The following is an 18,378-nucleotide window of genomic DNA, read 5'->3' as shown; positions in this document are numbered from 1 at the left end:
AGGAATACAGATCTAAATATCCAGGGCCATGTGTATTTACATGTGCATTCACTGTTTGCATATCACAGGCAAAAACACAGTTCCAACTTGTACAACATCCCTTGGTAATGCCAGGACTTTGACTCTGTGTGTGTGTGTGTGTGTGTGTGTGTGTGTGTGTGTGTGTGTGTGTGTGTGTGTGTGTGTGTGTGTGTGAGAGAGAGAGAGTGTGTGAGAGAGCTGGGAAAAGTGGAGCAACAGCAATGTTAAAAACTGGCACTTTGTGTCCTTTTGTCTCATGAGGCAACTGATAATGATGTGCACTTTTAATGTTTAAAAAAATAAACACCTGGGTAATAGTTACTTATTTATTCATGTTTACACATAAAGGGGAAGTTTCACTCATAGGTAAACTCAGACCAGTCTGGTTGTTCCAGGGCCATGGCTGGGAGGTAATTATATTAATACATTTTCAATTTTTATTTATATAATACTAGCATTTTACCCTTGAAATAAATCTGTAATTTAGAATATCATAATATTATAACTACTTAGATCTATCTATTACTTAAACAAAAGTAACAGTATCAAATGTAGAAATATTCTGTTACAAGTAAAATCGTATGTTCAAAATGTAACTTAACATACAAAGAAAAATCAAAATACGCTTTATATTTTAGTACTTTTATACTAAAATATAATTGGAGAGTGACCCATTTCAGAATACTGTATAATATACAGTCTATTTGGATGATTATGGATCCCCCTGGGGATCAAGTCAGTCTTATACATCCAACCTACACATCTTTATTTATTTGATTATATTTTGTATTTTTAATCTGAATCTGTAACTCAGGCTGTAAGTAGATTTAGTTCAGTAAAGGGTAAATTACCCTCAAGTACTGTATCAGAAAATAAAAGTACTTAAATAAGGTGTAAATGCCTCAAAATTGTACTTGGATACTTTTCACCATCCGGTGAATCCCATCCAAACCGTGTTCCGTGTTTTGACGCCGGGAGGGAGTGTGTCGTCTGTCTGGTGGGCGGTTACAAACGCTGCGTGATTCACAAACCTTATTTGTTCCTACTACTTTGAGCGCCATCTTGTTTGTAACTCCTCTACGTAAGTGGTATAGTCTCTACTGAGGGGGTGTCCGATTACCCATTTTTTCCAGCTTTAGACTGGGGACCTCTCCCTGTGCTACCCGGGCGCGTATCGCATTAGCTCTGTCGCCTTTCTCTCCAACAAATTAGGACACAGTTTTCGCAACTGGACAGAAATGAGCATCGAAACGCTCCTGGAAGCAGCCAAGTTTTTGGAATTGCAAGCCCAGCAACAACAGAAAGCACGTGGTAAGTTGATATTTTATTACAATTAAATATAGTTTGTTTTTCCTGCGGTGGTAACCAGGGGATATTATTCGTATCACGCTCAGCAATTCAGCAAAATGTGTCTGTGGAAGATTTATTTTCTGAGCCAGAGACAAACTGTATTTATCGCTGCTTTATCAGTGACATTAGTAAGAAGTAATGGGAGTGTGCACCTCACCGGTTTGTTGCTTTTAAATGAAAATGTGACTACAAATATTGAGGGTAGCGTGTTTCAGTAAATAAGCGATATTTTAGTTTTACTTTCATATTCGCTAATGGTGTGCAGACGCGTTGCATAGTTCTGCTAACTCCTGCTTTGGTTTGCCTGAGTCCAAGTTAAATCACGGTTGCTCCGAATGGCTATTAAACATACATGGGCTGCTGCAGAGCCAAGAGTGACTGCACTGAAACCTGCTGCATTGACAGGATCGTTAACGTGCAGCAGCAGCACTATAAAGTTGTCAGACCCTCTCCCTTTCTGTATTTGCTCCTCAGAATATTTATGGCCGTCCGCACGCACCGCTACAAAACATTTAAGACCAAATAACCAAAACATGGGGTGGCAAAGGGCGGTGGCGCAGGAGGGGAGGGGAGGGGAGGGGAGGGGAGGTGGGGTGCCAGGCTTGTTTTACATAATGACCTGACAACGTCCGCGGGGGGATCAAGTGACTCTGGCTGTCAAGACTTCCCCTGCTCTCCCGCCATTCAGGGATGTCAGCTGCTGTAGTTCTATAACACAGCGCACCGGTAGGTTTCAGTCTGCCTGCCGGGGTCTCGTAAAATTAAGATAGATAAATAATTAAATAAGAACAAACTCCCTGGCCTTTCAGACGCTCGTGGAGAGCTATGAGTGTCTGTCGATGACGTGTACCCTCCAGCCACGCCCCCACATGTATAACAAATTTTTTTTTTTTTTTGGGGCGGGGGGGGGCGTGAGTCCGCCCCTTTCACCACGTGCATGCCGGGCAACCCCTCCCAAAGATTGTTTATGAAGAAGATGACTCGCCACTAGTTTCCAGCTTTTATTTATGTTGTTGCCCGCAGTAAATTTGTAAAAAAAAAAAAAAAAATATTCAAACAAACAAAATATTTTTGTTGAAGGGCAGCTGTTTGTCTACCACTGCTTTACAGTTTTGCACTAATAGAAATACAAATAGAAATAATTCATGTACTGTTGGGTAATTAAGTTCTATTTTTTGTTTTCCTTCAGTTTTCTGTGGCCCTTTCACAGCTTATTTAAATGTTTTTGTACAGTAGTTAACACTTCTATCCTGCACTGCATTATAGGACAGCAGTGTTTTCAAGGACTATGATCACACTGGAAAGGCATACTCAAAAAGGCAGCATGCATACTAACACCAACACTCAAATCTTGTGAGTGTGTTGCTTCAGATTCAGATTCAAAGTTCTCTGAATCTGAATCAGAAGTACACGCTGCCTTTCCACTGTGATCATAGTCCTTGAAAATTAGTATGTAGTATGGAACTGGGGATAATGCTTTTGGATATTAATGGTCCCCCCAAACACATGGCATGTAATTTGCAACTACATGGCACATGTGGTGTGTTAAATATGGAAAGTAGACTCTCATTAGGAGCTATTACAGAGGGTGTGAAGGGGCAGTAAATGACTCGTCCTCAAGCAATAATGTAACAATAGAGAAAAGAGACGTGGTCTTAGTGGAAGCTCTATTCCTCCATATTGTACCCACCATAATTACCTCATTTGTAACTACTACCCTCACTAATACACATATTAAGCTATTAGTATAAGAAAGAACGAGCATTAGAAAAACAAGTCATTACTTCACAGAAAAAAAGTTCTCTGGAATTAAATAGCACCTTTGCTTTCTGAGAAAGCTGATTTATTAATGTTTGAGGAAAAAAAAACAAATTTTAGGGCCTGTTTTGGCCCTGTGAGACTAAAGCCATAAAGGCTCCACATAGGGGCATAGATATTGTTTTGTCACTAAAGACCTGACTCGGTGCCAGATGTCTCACAAGCGTTGTTTCTCTATTTGTAAAGGTTGCCTCATGTTCAGTCAGAATAGAAATTTTACATGAAGTAGACCCATAGTCTAAAAGCCAGGGAGCTATATGCTATACTTTAGCAAATGAAAGAACCCAGCAGTTTTACACATTCTGAGAAGGGCTGTATTTTCTCCCATTATGGAGACGTTTGTGACATTCAGAACAGGGTCAGAGTGAGAGCTCCTGCTTTTTTTTCCCCTCTGTCCCACCTCCTCCCGCCTTTCTGCACTAGGAGAGCAGAGCCCCCCCCTCCTCCTCCCTCCCCTCCTCCTCCTCCACCCTCCCTGCTACTGTAGAGCAGGTCACTGTGTGGAGGAAAGTAGGCCAGTGTTTCTCTATGTGCTGCTGCAGTTATATAACGTCTATAGAAAACCCTTGTGTTTTTATACGCGTTTCATAGGTTTTCTCTCAGGAAAGGACTCCTCAGTCTAGTGTGTGCCAGAACTATGACACTACATTATCAGGCTCTCATAACTAGGCTTGCAGCATCTTATGAAAGCTGGCAAGCACACTAACCAGAACATCTTGTTCTTTTATAAATTTTTTTTGAATGTGAAGAAATGATTGGTCAGCGTAACATAACACATACATGCATCAAAAAGTGACACACTGGATGGTTCAATCTGATGCTAATAAAATGTTTTCCAGAGCAATTTAGAGCTGGAAATGTCCATTTTTTCTTTAACATGTTTTTTTTCTACAATGACAGACATGTTCTGAAAGTCACAACACTTTCTATATAAATAATTTCATATTAACTGTGTGAGTGTGTGTGAGTGTAAAATCAGGGCTGTAATGGTCCTGAACTTTTGGGGACATACTATAGTAAGTAGTATTTATCACACAGAGAAGTTTATTTTTACAAAAGGTTTCCCTTAACCCAAATGACTCATATGAAGCACTGGTTTATGCAAATCTCACAAAACAATTAGCACAATTTTCAAGGCAGGAATATTAGAGAATAACCTAATATTTAACCTGCTTTTAGTTTAAATAATTGATTACAAAGGCAGCCATGTGTCTGCTGCCAGTTTAGATGCAGGTACTGTAGACTCAGCTCTGATGAACGGAAGAAGCCTCTTGGATGAAAAGTGGAACGTCTTCAAGTATCTCAGCCAAGTCCAGTTGCCCTTGATTCAACTCATGTTGGATAACTGTGACCTGGATGACTGAGAATCTTCACAGACTTTTTAGAGGGGGTGTTGATTTATTGTTGATATTGTGAAGGAGTCCCAAAAAATACTGGAAATTCAGTGTCCTTAGGAGATCATGTGTTTTTTATCTTTCTAGTTATAATATTTTACAAATAATATTATTATTATTTCTGTTAATTATAATCCTTAACATTGATATCTTCATGTTTTCAGTAGCTTGTAACCATATTCATTGGGAGTGAATCTGCAGTGAAGAGACCACTGTTTGTGGTGCTGCAGTGACCCCGGTCTCCTTCATAATGATGTTAATGACGGCTACTTCTGTCGCAACTGACATCTCGAACGCTGAACATCACAGCTGCCATAGCAACAAGACAGCCCCTTTCTTCTGCATCCATACATTATGAAGGGGTGTTTCTCGAATATGAATGGATAGTAGTACAGGTCTTTTATTCATATATTAAGTACCATAATGCGCAAATTACTGAGCTTATTGCTTTTTCTGCATTGTGTCCAGGCAAAGCCCATGGTTTATCACCAGATTATTTTCATTTTTTCTTTATGTCAATTTTGGGTTATATAGTTTCAGAATTTATTCAGTAATCCTCCCAAATGTGTTATCTAACATGTTTTCTGGTACCCTGTTAGACAGGTCTTGATGGTAGGGCTCCCTCAGTGGAGATGTAGAGCAGACTTGCACCCACCTCCCCAACATAACTTGGTCAGTGGACTGTGACTGGGATTACGTTACAGCAACATGTACCTCCATTAGAGCAACAACCTCCTTTTGTTAGAGCGAGCTTCGAGCTACGAACGATTTTCCAAATGTGAAAATGCACATACTTTTAAGCCTGCCACAAAGTAAGGCCAGTAAAAGAGAAGTAGTTCTGTCCCCTCAAACTGATTTATCACTCTTGCCCATGTGAAGTTCTACTAATGCTTACGATCACTGCTTGACCGCAAACAGTGATCACATGAAAATGAACAGGGGAGGTGCAAACTGTCTCCTAAGGATGGAGCACTCGCTGTAGTTGCTGTAAGATCCTTGTCCTCATCTTTGTTGTATCATTTCTTTGGTTTTACTGCTGGGTGGATAAACACATACCTGCCTCTGATATCATGCTACCTGAAGTTTCCTGTTGCTGCCATTTGTGGACATACCCGTGGCTCTCAATCTTTAACATTTTTTCGTGTTACTCTACTACAACAAAGACAGTCAGGACAAATGTGTCACTCATCATCTTATGACAGGGAGCTAACAACAGTCCTGGTTTATATCCTGTCACATACTGCCTGTTTTAACCAAGTGTTATTTTTATTACTGTATTATTGTTGTCTATCATAGGCTAAACATAAGGATTATTCGTATAGCTGTATATCTATATGCCTGTATCTTTATAATAGCTGAAGTGTGTGCAGGAGGAGACTGGTGTTATTTGGTCTGTTAACTAGTTTTGTTTCCTCCACAGAGGATGAATTAAAGGAAAAGCTTCGTCTGGAGCAGCTGACAGGACAGAAGTACTCTGACGTGAACTATAACTCAACAATCCACATCAACAATGTTTCTAAAGCAGAGGAACTCCACACCGAGTGCCGCCCGCCCCCCATACAACCCTCTCTGCCTCCCCCCTCCATGCCAATTACTGTTATCCCCATCCCTGTGGTCACCCCTAACCCCACAGGTTCACCCACTCTGCCCGTTGCCACGCTCTCCCCTCCAGCAGCTCCTTCACTGGCCTCCCCAAGGAGAGACCCTCACTCCCCCCAGGAGCAAAGTGCCGCTGCTCTGCCGCGCTCTCCACAGCCTAAACCTGAACCCCCTACCTCCGTGCTGACCGTCAGCCACAAGCAACCGATACAGAACCACCACCACCCACAACTCATTGTCCAAACTAACAACACTAAACTACACCAGCAGACACACCAGCAGCTGGTCCAGCGCTATCCTGGCTCCATTGTGTCTACCCCACAGCAACATGCCTTACTCCCACAGTCAGGTCCTGTGCTCCAGCAGGCTCCTCTACAGAACGGGCCCATCAGCCGGGGGAGTCCTCCTGATGACAGCCGCCAGCTAGACAACAAAAAGAGGCCTGGAGGGTAAGCCTAAACCTATTAGCTTGTTTACATTACAGCTGAAATAGGGCTACAGCTGATTGTTGGTTTTAATTGATCTGTTTTGTCAATTAATATCAGCCTTTAAACTGTCAAAAATAATGACTAGAAGTCCAGCCTCAAAGCACAAGGAAACTTTGACATTTTTGTAGCCATTACATTATTGGTATTTCAAAACTAAAAGATGAAAATTATTAGTGAAATCATTTCTAGGTGCTAAACTGAGACCTTCCTCTTTAAAGTACAGTTTACACGCATGTCAGAGTATCATTATTCAGCAATTTGGACATCTGTGACTGAATATTGTCACTGTCCTTTCTTTTAGCTAAAAAAAAAAAGGCAAAAAAAAAAAATCTCCTCTTTGATTTTGATTATTCTTGTCATATTGCCCTTTTGGACACCAAATTCTTACTGTGCTTTCATCTGTGCTCTTACAGGGCAGGCACAAGAGAAGTGCATAACAAGCTGGAGAAAAACAGGTGGGTTTAACCTGTCTACCACAGGACTTCCTGTGGTAGACAGGAGGCCCTGTCTATCACAGGGAGAGATCCAAGGTTATTTGTATGGTTATATTTGAACACCAACTGAAGAACAAGAACACCAACTGAACACTTTTGTTGTGTAATCATCTGATCATAAAAGAAAGCCTAGTGTGGCTCCAGCTTTTCTGCTGTCTCACGTCCCCTCTCTGTGTCTTGTGTCTGTCAGACGTGCACACTTGAAGGAGTGCTTTGAGACGCTGAAAAAGAACATCCCCAACATCGATGAGAAGAAAACCTCCAATCTGAGCGTGCTCAGAAGTGCACTGAGATACATTCAGGTAAGCTGCTGGTGTCCAAGCTTTGATTTACCACTAGATGTGTAAACTTGATTTTACAGTGTAGTTTGGGTGTCAGGTGGAGCTGACTGCAAAATCATAAAATATTTTACAAAAGGTCATACTAGGACTTTTCATCCTAATATATACAACTTTTTTGTTTTTCTTGGAGGAGAAGTGTTTCAGTGTTTGGACAACTTGGCTTTCTTTATGGTTATCTGTCAAGTTTTTAGTTGGGACAAATGCGGCTTAATGCTCGTAAAAGTTCTTGGTGCTGAGACAAGTCTGTTTTGTGAACACGTAGTGTAGCGCTGTATCTTCAGCAAAGGCCTGTGGCCAGTGCTATTGAATAAGAGAGTTGCAACACTCTTTGATCTCGCTGCCACGTGGTCTCATGGTTCATGTATCTCTCAATAATTCAAAAAAAAAAAAAAAATCTGCGCTGTCAACTGCATTCAACAAAACACTTTATTATATAAATTATCCAGGGAGAGGGTAGATAAGTTTTTTCTTGAATGGACAGTCTTCAAAGAAGCTCATTTGGCGTCCTGCAGGGAGAGAAAGGTGGCAGAAAGCAGCCGAGGAAAGGCATAAAAATATTCAAAATAGCAATTGCATTCTTTCACTGCAACAGCAGGAAGAAAAGGAGATGTGGACACGTGGCTGTGAGCGCTCACGTATGCCAGAATCACAGAGTCAAATGCTTATCCACACAGTGACAGTATGTAAGTGACAGTATGTAAGTATTATCAGCGATTAATATTACTGCTGCATTAATGTGTATGTTGTAAATAGTTAATATATTATTAGATTCTACAAGATCATAAGTTTTTAGTGTTGCTGTCCTATGAGAACCATGTATCTAAAAAGTCTTGAGTTCAGGAAAACAACTTTGTGACAAATCATTTCCCAGTTATATAATAGTTTCTTTAGCTTAAGAAGCAGGGGAATTTTCTTAACCAATAAAGGAGCACTAACTCCTTCAGTTTATCACTAGACAGGAAAATTGTAGTCTGAAAAGTAACTAGTAACTAAAGCTATCAGATGAATGTAGTGGAGTAAAAAGTACATAATTTTCCTCTGAGATGTAGTGGGGTAGTATAAAGTAGCGCCAGGGCGTATCCCATATTTCACATCAGAAAATATTGATGTAGTGTTATTATAGCAAACACACTCTTGATTAAGGCCAGATATGTTAAATTGGTTTTACAATCGATCTGTGAGTATAAAATGATTGAGAAAGAGAAAATTTCAGAGGGCAGAAACCTGATATAACAGATGTGAAAGGAGACACAGTCAGATCAAAAACCATTGTCCCACAAATCTTGTTCATAGAAGCCTGAGGAAAAATATTCACATTTGAGAGGCTGAAACTAGAGAATTTCGGCATTCTCTCTTTTTAAAAAATGACCCCAAACAATTAATTGATAATCAATAGTCTGTTGGTCAACTCATCAACTTATTGACTAATTGTTGCTGCACTTGTTATTTACATAATGTCCTATTTACATAAGGTGCTGTGATTTTTAGGGACAAAAGGTACAAGATATGTAGACACTGGCTTAACTTACACTGAGTAGTTGCCATCTGTCCCTAATAAGTATTTACCATCAATACTTAGACCACAGAAAGGGTGAGATATGAATTAAAATGCTTCTGATAATATTTCCAACTTATTCTTGCCTGGCCTTTCTGTTGATTTTAATCCCATTCTGCTTTTTCTACCATTTCCTGCCTTTTTGTGTTTCTGTGTTAACATCCTTCCTTACTCAGGAGTCGAGAACACTTCCTCATTTGTACAGTTTTTAAGTTTGATAATGGGTCTGCCAAATCAACACATGACACACTATGTTTTTTAGTCAGGGACTCAGTGTGGGAGTATCCTGGTTGTAAACAGCCGGTACAAAGGTCCACCACTGGCCTAGTTTAAGTCACTCAGACTGTGACTGTGCTGCTGACCATGTTGTAGTGTTTACTGTGAGTCTTTTTTTTCTATAGATAGATCCTGTAGAGTGGCAGTTTTAAATCTGAGACACAGGTTCACCCAGGGGCCTAAGCTGGCATCAGGTGTTGCAGTTTAAGAATGGCTGCCATATGCTTGTGTGTATTTGAGCTGTAATTACTAGAATTACAGGATCCAGATACACCATGCTCATTGTAATCGCTTATAAGCTAGTAGAACAGTTTTTATTGTGTTTGCCTTTGTCTAAGATGTGACTCAGGTTTGATGTTTGGCATAATTATTAGAAATAACTTCTTTGGTTATTTTATGCGGTTAGACAAATTAGTAATATCTGGAGTCCACGCTGATAGCCCTGCTTGGTTCATGAGCCTTTAAGGCCTCTGTGAGAGGAATTGACCCTGTAGTTGTTAACATCCCTTATTATATAACTGTGGTGCAGATTTACTCATGTAAATTTTGCAGAGGACAGTGTGCTGCTGATTAGATGCTCTGCGTAGCAGCAGTCTGGTTATTCCTCTGCGCGTGGATACTGAGGGAAACTAGGACAGCGTGGGTGCAGAGCTCCTCACCCAGTCTCCCTCCCTCTGCCCCTCTTGGTGTGATTAGGCAACACGGCGTTCTGGGTGTTGTGTTCGACTGACCTGCCTCCCTTTATCTCCTATCAACAGCTGAGCCGGACAGGGGATATAATTTTGATCAGACTAAGTGGAAAAACAAAATCACAACTGATACAGTAGTTAATGTTTCTTCCACATATGTTAGCTGAGACACGTTGACAAACTGAGCTCCTGAAGCAGAGTGCAGACAAATGTCCAGCTATTAAAGGTAAATTATTTGCAGTAACAGGTGTTTTAACCGTTTATCTATTGTAGGTCAGAACAGTTTCATTTCTTTTGTAAGTTTACTTGTACCTGCCTCTTTGTCACAGGGTAGCTTTTTTTTTTTCTCCATGCGCCAGGCTGGTGCTGTTTTGTTTTGGAGGGGTGGAGTAAAAGGGGGAAGGGATTCATTTTGGTGATGGGAAGCCAAGACAAAAAAACAGACAAAAAAAAAAAACACGTGTACACACTGTCTTCTTGACATGGGTGGTACAAACGCGTGTCCTGCCTGCATACACTTCTCTCCCTGAACGCTGCCTCCTCCCTCCCCGCCCCTGTCCTTGCCCTCCTCTGGGTTGGCAGCAGAAAAGCAGCCTGCACACAAAAACAGAGAGAGGTTCCAATGAGAGGCTTTAGGCTCAGCATTGCATTTTATTTGATTTATCTTGCTTGTTATCTGTAGTGTTAATTTGGAAATGAGAATAATAGTTGTAGCAGTGACCTTTGTGGTTGAATTTTATCAGTTTCCCATGGAAAGTGGCTATCTCGACCAACTGCTACACAGATCAAGTTCCACTTCCTTGTTTCACCTCAAGCTCAAATGACTCAGCAACTATGAGCAGAAACCTTGCATGTGCACAGATTCTTTTGCTTCCCACTAGCATCTGGGTTTTTACGTTAACAGAGCTGTACACGGGTTTTTACTTTAAATGTATTACATGTGTTCCTAAAGGCTTTCCCCTGAGCCTGTAGTGGCACTGCGAAAGCCGAGGCTGTAAAATAAGTCCTGATGCATTAGAGCTCCTCCTCTCTAGCCCCCCTCCCTGCCGCCCTCCCTCCATCCACCCTGCCTCCCTTAGCTTTTAAGGCCACATGAGCAGCAAGCACATGGCTAGCCTGAGCCGCGTGACGTCACCCCCCCGTGCTGGGCCCCCGCCCAGCACTGCAACAGGCTGGACTCGCCATACCACCAGGCTTAGCTGTCAGCAGCAGGGAGGGAACATGGAGCGGTAAACACAAGGCTCGGTTTACTCCGCTCGCGCTTCATTTCTCAGTCAAAGCTGACTGAACTTGTTCCTCCACTGCTTGTCCCCAAATGCCAGTCTGAAGCGTGTTGTGCCATCTGGTGGGGAAACTGCTGACAGATAAGATCCGAAGAGGGGGGTGTATGTTTTAATATTTCCAGCGGTGTTGGTTAATGACATTTCATTGTGCACATAATGACATATTTCCTTTGAAGCCTTGCCTTAAAACATAGTTGCACTGATTGCTTTGACATTTTCATATTCAGTCAGCCTTGAACATTACAAATAATCGTTCTTTTTAAGGACTCTGCAGATATTTTTTTTAAAGTCTCAGTGACACTCTGTTTCTTCTTTTCTGGTTTTGAGTCAAGGCTGCAGTCAAACCAAACATTTGACCATTGCATTTCCTGGGGTACAAAAGTATGTTTAGTATTAAGGAAATGGTGATTTTCAGGGGAAAGAAGAGAAAAATCTCCATCAGCAGGGTTGTTTCCTGCTCAGTTGTTTTTCGCAATATGAACACCTACGTGACAGAGTACCACAACACAGATATATCAAGTGTAGTGGAGGTTTGTTGTCTGTCACAGTTATCTAACAATATTCTTTGACTGTACTGCAGCATGGTCTGGACAATTGACCACTTCTTAGCCAAGATGAGGTAACTAGGCCAGTTACAAGCAGCACAAACTTTAACACAAGGAATGCTTTGCAAAAGTAGGTAGTTTTTTTTCCTTTACAGACAAGCCTTTTATTGTTGAAGTCAGGCACCACGTGAAGTTTTCTGTTCCAGCTTGAAGGCACAGTAAGACAAGGGTTTATGGTTACCATACTGTCACAAGACCTCTGTGCAGAAGCCTGATCATTCAGCCAGGCTGAGCAGCATGTCCGCAACGTGGCTTGCTGAGCTCCTGGCCCTTTAAGAAAGCCCAGCCTTGTGCCGTCTGTCCCCGGCTGCTGCAAAAGTGAGTCAGTGAGTACAGCTTGTATTGCTCTCTTTCTATCCCCCGCTATCCGCCGCCCTCCCTCTCCCCTTCTCTGTGGGGCCATGTGCTCGGCACTCGCATTGCTTGTGACAGCGCATGAGAAGTGTTTACCTGACACACACACACACACACACAGGCACATGCTCGCACATAATGCAGCCTATCCCTGTACTGATCTAGATTTTCACACACAAACAAGGCCGAGGTGTTGCCTCGTCTCTGTGGAGGGAGGAGGCTCGGGGGGTGCGGCCATGTGCAAAGAAACAAAAGGTACTTGGCACGTTGTGTCCTACCAACCTGGTGACATGATTAACAAGGTGATGAAGTCATGTGGGATCCATCTGCTGCAGACCTGGTTATCAGGTGCACATGGTTAATCTCAGACTCTGCGTTTCTAAAGAGACGAGCTCGCTGTTTGCTCTGTCCACCATCAGCACTGTAACGGGGAGAGTTCAGTGGGTCTTGGTGTTTGTGGAGCATTTCTCCCCTCGCTCGTTTTCTCTCTCCATGAGTCATAGTTTGTGGCATGCACAGTTGTGGCGCCACTCATGTATGGCTGCCTGCTAATACATGAGGGTAAAAGGGAGGCAGCCAGTCCTTTTCGGTCCACGTGTCACACATTTTGTACTCTCCTGATACCATTTCATTCTGCCTTACTGGCGATCCTTTTGAGATTGTTGCTTAGTGTGTATGTCAAGAAATCTTTCCTCCGTCCATGTGAACAGTCATTCTCATAACTACGCCCAGACTGAGTGTTAAAATGAACCTTTATACGTTGAAACGCTGTCAGGGAAAACTAAACAGCACCTTCGGCACTTGAAGGTGTGCGTGGTCTTTTAGGTTACCGAGGAAACATTAAGAGGTTTTCAGCTGTTTCCATGACTACCAAAGATGTGGGGGGGCATTTCAGTACATCATGTGTTGAGGCTAAGGACACTGTCAACGTGTTCAGACTGAAATACGGATGTTCCCAGCTCTTCTACTTCACAGAGAGAGAGAGTATTGACTGTTGATGGCTGGTCCCGAGTCACACATCTGTGCCCAGATGTTAATAAGTGCGTGGTAAGAGACACATGTTGTTCATTAATCAGTGGAGTACACGATTTGTCCTGCTCATTAAGCTCTAACTTTGAGTGCATATCTACAGTATTAGATTACCATGCTTCAAAAGAAAATTAAAAAGCAATATCTTTATTGTTTGAATACTTTTTGAATATCTGTATTCATCTTTTAACAGCTCTGACTGAAGACAGTTTTGATTCTCATTTGTTGTTGGTCCAGATTTTCAAATGAGCATCTAAAAGTAAAGTGAAACTGATAAATCTGCTGGGTCGATGTTAGCTGTTTACAGATGTATCGGTATCAGTGCACATGTCGGGCAGGAGTTAATCACAAATTGCAGTACTGAAATACCAAACTAAGTTGGAGGTAATTTAGAAACCATTTCACTTCTACAAATTTGTCCACATCACATCATGGACAGGGGCATTTTTCAACTGTAAAATGTCCCGTTCCTTATTTGTCTTGATCACAAAAAGAAAACATCTGAGGGCTGCGTATTAAAATTTTTTGGTAAACGATATTGGATGTTCTAAACTCCCAAATATCCATCAGTATTTGTCTATAATTTCAGGCACTGTTCTTCACCTTATAATAGATATAATAAATAGATTGGACAGCTTGTTTATGTGGATTTAATGGGGATTAGTTCTTGTTGTTGTTGCTTTCCCTTGCCATATTAATATGTGAACAGGACTTCCCCTGAGTTTGTATTTGTGTCTGAACTTCCCCAGTGCAACGCAACCCAAGCACAGACCGCTTGGCCCGTGCTGTTCTAATCCTGGATAAGGACTAGAGACAGGTGCCGAATCACACAAGGACCGCCTTTTGTCCCCCTTTGCTATTTATGTACATGCATATCGTACGGTAGGTGCAGACCATGCGAGCTCACTCACTCACTCACACTGAAACATACAGTAAAGCCTTACACTGAACACAGATACTCTTCTCTCTCTCACACACATACACACACAAATACAATCAGACACACACACACACACACACACACACCAATACACGGTGGTATGAACACAAACAGGAAGTCCACACTTCGGGGCTTTATGGTCCTGAGTCATCAGGTTGCCGGTCACACATTTCACACTGTCATTTCCCTGAAGGGTCAGGGAGTGTTGCTTGATAGTTTGACCAAGGTCAAGCTGACACATAATAGATTACATGAAGGAGTTTGTTTGATTTCAAAGCACTAATCTCTAATAACACAACTCCCTCCCTGTTGGTGTTCAGCAGTCAATAGAAATATTTAGAAATTTGAATAGTGAGCTTTTCTTGACTTTTGATAAACTTTGGTTAGTTTTCATACGTTTAACTTTTCCACCTGTGGCCGTGTACAGGGAAGTCCGGCTCACTTTGTTTGGTTTTGCTTTGTGTCAGCTGACGGGTAAAGGGAAATTAGGTCACAGAGAGCCACTGCCTGGAAGCACCTCTTACTTTCCATACTCGTCTCCTCCCTCCCTCCTTCCCTCGTGCTTCTGTAGCTCTGTTATTTTGCTCACTGCACACAGGCTCCAGGTTTATTATTAAATCATTACTTAATGGATATATTCCCAATTAATCGTCTGTAAAGACGGTCTGGGCGCAATGCAGGCTTTTTCTGAGCTTTATTGGAGGTGATGTGCTTTTTGTTTTTGAGCAGTAAACACACCAGAGCTACAGTGAATGAACATGATTTACAGATGAATTAATGAAACAAACTCGCTCTTCCTTCGGTGGCTTACTGAGGCTTCATGTTTAATTGTCTGTGGTTACTTGTCTATGTGGGGATGATGATACTGTTTTGTAAACTGGAGCCTTGTGAGTCACATTATCGTCCAAATAATTCAATTGACCATTAGAGAACAATGTGATGGAGATATTGCATAGAGTCAGTACATTACAACAAGATCTGGATCACAAGGCTGTTTCGGTGGTCGCAACATGACAGTATAGTCAGTAGTATAGTATATAGTATTGTACAGGAGTATCGTCAGTTTTCAGAGCATTTACTAATGTAAAACTAGTAATACTTGAGTGTAGAAATACACTGTTGCAATTAAAAGTTGGTCAGAATTTATACCTAGTTATTTTCCACTACTCCACATTTTCAATAAATGAGTTGTTGTAAGTCTGTGTGGTTTTTTTTCTAATGCAGTCCAACTGTTCTGTCTTTGTTGACAGAGAGGTGTTGATTCAACTCACTGAGGTTATAGTCAATCCCTTATATTCAAATGTGCTTCTGTTAATTTGTTGAACCATATTTACATATTTAACAAAGGAAACACTAACCAGTGTGTTGCAGTCTAATACAAAAACACAAACTACGGCCTTAAACATTACCTCTGAATTCAATCAGCACTCCTCTGACACTGTCAATAAAAGCACAGCTTCACAAAGACAGGATTTATTGTGGGATTGCTGTATTGGATTACAGCATTACACTGTACATGTGACTCTAATAAACCGTTGGATTGGTGTACATTCAGTGGTGGCAGCTCACAGTGTTGTAAAGTCACTCAGGTCATGATTTTACAAACCGATGACTTACGAGTTCTGATGTCTTCTTTTTTTTACTTTCAGACGCTGAAGAGGAAAGAGAAGGACTACGAGCACGACATGGAGCGACTGGCCAGAGAGAAGATAGCCACGCAGCAGCGATTAGCAGAGCTGAAGAACGAGCTGAGCCAGTGGATGGATGTGGTCGAGATCGACCGCGTCCTCCGACAGACGGTGCAGCCCGAAGAGGACCAGGCGTCTACCTCCACTGCCTCAGGTAGGCTGACAGTCACCGGCACAGTGTCCCGTTAACCAAACTACTTTTTTTTTAATTCTAGATGCAAGATCATATTGAATCTAATAACACTGAGTTAATTCTCCCCCGTGTTGCAGAGGGTGAAGACATTATGGACGATGACCTAGATGAGGAGACTGCACCGAGAGCACAGGCTGCCTTACCCACCGTGCCTCAAACCATGAAACCTGAGCTGCACAAGGCCGCGACGCCCGCTCAGACCCCAACCCCGACACCCGCCACCGCCGCTACCTCCTTCATCACCCAGCACATCTCCATCCAGCACAAAGCCCGTCTGCACCAGCCACCGCCAATGACTCCTCCACAGCCGGTGTCCAAGCCTGCAGCTCCACCCACGCTCACAGCCACAACATCCAGCACTCCCACCACCCCCAGTCAGCCCTTGATCCCCACACAGACACAGATGGTGACCACGGCCAGCCTGCACCCCACAGTTATTGCCCACGCTTCAGCGTCCCATCCCTCAGTCATCCAAGCAGTCAACCACGTCATCCAGGGAGGGGGTCCCAAACACATTGCCCACCTGGCTCCCTCCAACACCACCAGCTCTGTCCAGTTAGCCCCCAGCCAGCAGCCCATCGGCCACATTACCGTGCACCCGGTGGCACACCTGAGCCAGCACCTACCTGCCCTGTATCCCCAACCGGTGGCCGTTACGCAGCCAGCCATGGTCGGCCACATCACCCACACATTAAACCACGCCCAGGTGAACGGCACTACACCTAGTCAGCCGGCTGCCACCATCATCGGCAAGCAGACAGCAGTGAGCACCCAAATGGTGGCGCACCACCCACAGCTGGTGGGTCAAACTGTGCTCAACCCAGTGACGATGGTGACCATGCCCTCCTTCCCCATCAGCACTCTGAAGCTGGCCTGAATGCTGCCAACAGGACCACCAGGCTGCAGACAGAGACACCCCACGACAGGGCAGAACCACTGGCCCCCAGGCCATCGACAAGCCCACAGTTAGGGCAGGAGAGGTACAGCACGCCTCGCTGATTCAGAGTACAGTTCAGTCCAGTACATTAAGCATCACAGCTGCTTGAAAGCAACCAGGAACATTCCTCAAACTACAAACCTTTTTCAGTACAACCACACTGTCCTGAAATCTCGATCCTGAAACTGGGATGTGCCGGGCTGCATGTGATAGTCAACATGTTGAGTGTGCGTGGCATTACACAGTGTGCAGATCTGCAGGTTTAGCCATTTGTTATCGCAGACAATGGAGGAGTTGTCATTTTCACATCAGCTTTACAGAAACGGTTTAACATAGGGAAATGTCACACTGCCAGCAGAGCGTTGGCAACAGCTTCCTGTCACAGTGTTTATGTAGGTTGATGGTTAAACTCCCTCCTTATCGCTTGTGCTGCTGCAGACTAACCAGTAGCAGATCAGGTGCTGGAGGGCCCTGCACTGGGCTTTGAGAGATGTGACAGTGTGAGATCAGAGTGCTGGAGCAGCCATACCCAGCACACTGGGAATGTGATTTAGAGAAGCCCCTCCTCTCCAGCAGAGGCACATGCTGCAGGGTTGGAGCTAAATCATGGCCTGAACTCAGCCTTCTGCACAAGAGCTGCAGTCCTCAAGTGACCACACCTAGAGCAACAGCTCCACCTGCTGGCTGTTTGGGTTTATTGTAATACTACTGTCCCAGTGACAATGGAAAAAGAAATCCTTTCCACTCAGAGAACGGCCACTTAAAGTCAAAACAACATGCAGGTTTATAAGAGTTTGGTTTTTAGAATGGGAATTAAAGGAAAATCACATTGTTACTTATCTAGTATTTGTCCTTCAAACATACTAGCGGCTGTACACTGAGCACAGTCGTACAAGTTAATGTTTTAGGATAAAGTTCTGTTTTTGTCCCAGCTGCTAATGTATTTTAAAAACATTTATGCCAAATAGGATCAGTTATCTACGTCTACATGACCCCTACATGTAAATGCCACAACAGGACAGTGGGGTGTTTAAAATACTAAACGTGTTGGAGATTTTAAAAAAAAAAACTAAACAAAAAAAAAAAACAAAAAATAACAACATTAAAAAATCAGTCTCAGTCGAGTGCTTAGGGATTTTGAATGTGAAAACCTAAAAAGGTCCATAAAATGTAGTAAGGTGTGTTTCTATGGTGTGTCGTAGGGCAGATGTCAGTAGGATGTGTGTTTGCATGCTGTGAATGCATGCCCTGGCTGTTTATGTAGTGATTCTGTTTGAAAGTGAGGACCGGCAGTAGTGAGCTCTGTTGAGCTCTGCTGTCTTCA

General features: G+C 42.8%; 1 protein-coding gene across 2 annotated transcripts; it reads left to right on the top strand.

Moving 5' to 3' along the window:
* Window positions 1-1,088: 1,088 nt before the first annotated feature.
* On the top strand, window positions 1,089-17,940 carry mnta (MAX network transcriptional repressor a). Of its 2 annotated transcripts, XM_041046257.1 has the most exons (6): window positions 1,089-1,332; window positions 6,004-6,631; window positions 7,084-7,125; window positions 7,355-7,466; window positions 15,886-16,078; window positions 16,195-17,940. In XM_041046257.1, exons 1-6 carry the CDS (start codon window positions 1,260-1,262, stop codon window positions 16,992-16,994), a joined length of 1,848 nt encoding a protein of 615 aa, XP_040902191.1. In that variant the 5' UTR covers window positions 1,089-1,259; the 3' UTR covers window positions 16,995-17,940. The 2 variants fall into 2 exon arrangements, with proteins under 2 accessions (XP_040902191.1, XP_040902192.1); XM_041046258.1 differs by lacking the exon at window positions 7,084-7,125.
* The last annotated feature ends 438 nt before the right edge of the window (window positions 17,941-18,378 follow it).

Source organism: Toxotes jaculatrix, chromosome 9, assembly GCF_017976425.1.
Source record: "Toxotes jaculatrix isolate fToxJac2 chromosome 9, fToxJac2.pri, whole genome shotgun sequence".
NCBI classification, from domain to species: Eukaryota; Metazoa; Chordata; class Actinopteri; family Toxotidae; genus Toxotes; species Toxotes jaculatrix.
The sequence above is the reverse complement of the archived record's forward strand: the minus strand, read 5'-3'. Positions and strand labels throughout refer to the sequence as shown.